General features: G+C 41.2%; 1 protein-coding gene across 1 annotated transcript in view; it reads left to right on the top strand.

Annotated features, from left to right (window-relative positions):
• Positions 1 to 1,915: 1,915 nt before the first annotated feature.
• The window catches only part of LOC107672352 (flocculation protein FLO11-like), a 4,565-nt gene continuing 2,942 nt past the window's right edge, over positions 1,916 to 3,538 (top strand). The window contains exons 1-7 of the mRNA XM_016465504.1: positions 1,916 to 1,939; positions 2,153 to 2,239; positions 2,321 to 2,407; positions 2,489 to 2,575; positions 2,657 to 2,743; positions 3,003 to 3,089; positions 3,344 to 3,430. Coding sequence (XP_016320990.1) covers positions 1,916 to 1,939; positions 2,153 to 2,239; positions 2,321 to 2,407; positions 2,489 to 2,575; positions 2,657 to 2,743; positions 3,003 to 3,089; positions 3,344 to 3,430 — 546 coding nt within the window. The remainder of the gene's footprint in view (positions 1,940 to 2,152; positions 2,240 to 2,320; positions 2,408 to 2,488; positions 2,576 to 2,656; positions 2,744 to 3,002; positions 3,090 to 3,343; positions 3,431 to 3,538) is intronic.

Raw genomic sequence — 3,538 nt, 5'->3', positions numbered from 1 at the left:
GGTGTAGTTTATTTTAATTATTGTAATTTCAAACAGAGTTATCATAGCACTTTTCTGATTCTTGATATATGTGCATTTGATACAGAGCTTTTGTGGTGGAGCAGGTGACAGCAGCATTTGTGGAAAAAAGGGAAAACCTGAAACAAAAATATAAAGTAAAATCAAATGACATTGTGCTGTTAAAATGACTGCTTTTGTATTGTGTTTGTGCAGCTTTGCAGGATCTGAAATGTCTGTAGACTGGTGTGAGCAGTGAGGATGGAGAAGTCCACGGCAGCATCCTGGAAATGGTCCAGTGCCATTGATGAGACACTCCATCACTCCACCTCTTACTGCCTCATCTGGACCGGATGATGCAGTGGTCTCTTCATCCTCAGTGACCAGTGGTGGGGGTAACGAATTACAACTACTCACGTTACTGTAATTAAGTCGTTTTTTCGTGAACTTGTACTTTTTTTAGTATATTTTTAGAGCTGTACTTTTACTTGTACTTAAGTACAAATTAAGCAAAATAATCTACTTCGTTACTTTTAAATCATAGTTCGTTACTGAGTACGCCCACAATTTCAATTATTATTCAAACATTTGCCGGCACTTCAGTAGCCAATAAAGATATCCGATCGTAAAGAGACCAAATAGCACTGCGGTCAAGCCAGCCGCCAAGTCGAAAAGCACGGTCAATCTAGCCGCCACGTTATTTCGAGGGTCGCGCATAAACTGCCTATTACGGTAAAACCGTCAGAGAACTGATCTGGATGCAGTGCTCCTCTTCCAGCGAACGTGATTTTTTCCCAACACACAGTCCGTAACTGTCTGATGTTGAATACCAAAATAAAAGCCCTCCAATACTCATATTACAAAATAAGAGCAAGAATATACGCTTGCTGCATCTCTACATTCAAAAAGCTATAAAAATAAAAGTTCTAGATTGCACAGACCAGTTCCACCTCAGATTGAGAGTACACCTTGCCACAGTGTCAGCTGCACCTTTTCAGGACTGTCTGATGTGGAATTACAAAATAAGAGCCCCCACAACTTTCATATATATGCTGTTATGTCTACTTTCAAAAAGCTATAAAAATAAAAGTTCTAGATTCCACAGACCAGTTCCACCTCAGATTGAGAGTAGTACTGTCTGATGTGGAAATACAAAATAAGAGCCCCCACAACTTCCATATATATGCTGTTTTGTCTCTAATTTCAAAAAGCTATAAAAATAAATGTTCTTGATTGCACAGACCAGTTCCACCTCAGATTGAGAGTACACCTTGCCACAGTGTCAGCAGTGTCGTTTCAGGACTGTTTTATGTGGAATTACAAAATAAGAGCCCCCACAACTTTCATATATATGCTGTTATGTCTACTTTCAAAAAGCTATAAAAATAAAAGTTCTAGATTCCACAGACCAGTTCCACCTCAGATTGAGAGTACACCTTCCCACAGTGTCAGCAGCACCTTTTCAGGACTGTCTGATCTGGAATTACAAAATAAAAGCCCACACAACTTTCATATATGTGTTGTTTTGTGTCTACTTTCACAAAGCTATAAAAATAAAAGTTCTTGATTGCACAGACCAGTTCCACCTCAGACTGAGAGTACACTTTGCCACAGTGTCAGCTGCGCCGTTTCAGGACTTTCTGATGTGGAATTACAAAATAAGAGCCCCCACAACTTTCATATATGTGTTGTTTTGTGTCTACTTTCACAAAGCTATAAAAATAAAAGTTCTAGATTGCACAGACCAATTTCAAATTAATGGTTATTAAGTCTACATTACTAAGTGTTTGGAAATGAACAATATTATGAAATATTTATATTGATTATAGTGTGAAACATAATGCCAAATTTCCAAAAGTGCAAAATTGTAACGTTAAGTTCCTGTCAGGCACTTGTGAGACCTAAACAGCCATCCATCATGAGGGCATCAACGCCCACTACAGTACGATTAAAATTGAACAACAATATTGCTGCATCAGGGTAAACACCTAAAAATTGTAGGTTTGCACGAGGACTGGAATTGGACTAATGAAATTATATAATTTTCAGATTCATAGACAGTCACAGCTTGACCAATATGACCTTTTTGTTCATTTCCTAAATTTGAACTGTTTGAGATTAACTTGAAGCTTCATGGTTATATAATTTGTAAAAGCACCAGCCAGAATCGTTCCCATCTCCAGTCCCATCCAAGGACAGTGGAAGTGCTGCAGGAGATGAAAGACGCAAGTCTTCTGAACCAGTTAGTCAACCTTTTTGGTACTGACATTCATGTACGACTTCCTACCTTGTAATGCCAGCATTTTCTGTCTTTCTGTAAAAGCACCAGCCAGAATCGTCCCCATCTCCAGTGCCATCCGGGGACAGTGTAAGTGCTGCAGGAGATGAAAGACGCAAGTCTTCTGAACCAGTTAGTCAACCTTTTTGGTACTGACATTCATGTACGACTTCCTACCTTGTAATGCCAGCATTTTCTGTCTTTCTGTAAAAGCACCAGGCAGAATCGTCCCCGTCTCCAGTGCCATCCGAGGACAGTGGAAGTGCTGCAGGAGATGAAAGACGCAAGTCTTCTGAACCAGTTAGTCAACCTTTTTGGTACTGACATTCATGTACGACTTCCTACCTTGTAATGCCAGCATTTTCTGTCTTTCTGTAAAAGCACCAGCCAGAATGGTCCCCATCTCCAGTGCCATCCGAGGACAGTGGAAGTGCTGCAGGAGATGAAAGACGCAAGTCTTCTGAACCAGTTAGTCAACCTTTTTGGTACTGACATCTGTTTCATGTACGACTTCCTACCTTGTAATGCCAACATTTTCTGTCTTTCTGTAAAAGCACCAGCCAGAATGGTCCCCATCTCCAGTGCCATCCAAGGACAGTGGAAGTGCTGAAGGAGATGAAAGATGCAAGTCTTCTGAACCAGTTAGTCAACCTTTTTGGTACTGACATCTGTTTCATGTACGACTTCCTACCTTGTAATGCCAACATTTTCTGTCTTTCTGTAAAAGCACCAGCCAGAATCGTCCCCATATCCAGTGCCATCCGAGGACAGTGGAAGTGCTGCAGGAGATGAAAGACGCAAGTCTTCTGAACCAGTTAGTCAACCTTTTTGGTACTGACATCTGTTTCATGTACGACTTCCTACCTTGTAATGCCAACATTTTCTGTCTTTCTGTAAAAGCACCAGCCAGAATCATCCCCATATCCAGTCCCATCCGAGGACAGTGGGAGTGCTGCAGGAGATGAAAGACGCAAGTCTTCTGAACCAGTTAGTCAACCTTTTTGGTACTGACATCTATGTACGACTTCCTACCTTGTAATGCCAGCATTTTCTGTCTTTCTGTAAAAGCACCAGGCAGAATCGTCCCCGTCTCCAGTGCCATCCGGGGACAGTGGAAGTGCTGCAGGAGATGAAAGACGCAAGTCTTCTGAACCAGTTAGTCAACCTTTTTGGTACTGACATCTGTTTCATGTACGACTTCCTACCTTGTAATGCCAACATTTTCTGTCTTTCTGTAAAAGCACCAGCCAGAATCGTCCCCAT

Source organism: Sinocyclocheilus anshuiensis, unplaced genomic scaffold, assembly GCF_001515605.1.
Source record: "Sinocyclocheilus anshuiensis isolate Anshui unplaced genomic scaffold, SAMN03320099.WGS_v1.1 scaffold452, whole genome shotgun sequence".
In the NCBI taxonomy this organism is placed as follows: domain Eukaryota; kingdom Metazoa; phylum Chordata; class Actinopteri; order Cypriniformes; family Cyprinidae; genus Sinocyclocheilus; species Sinocyclocheilus anshuiensis.
The sequence above is the reverse complement of the archived record's forward strand: the minus strand, read 5'-3'. Positions and strand labels throughout refer to the sequence as shown.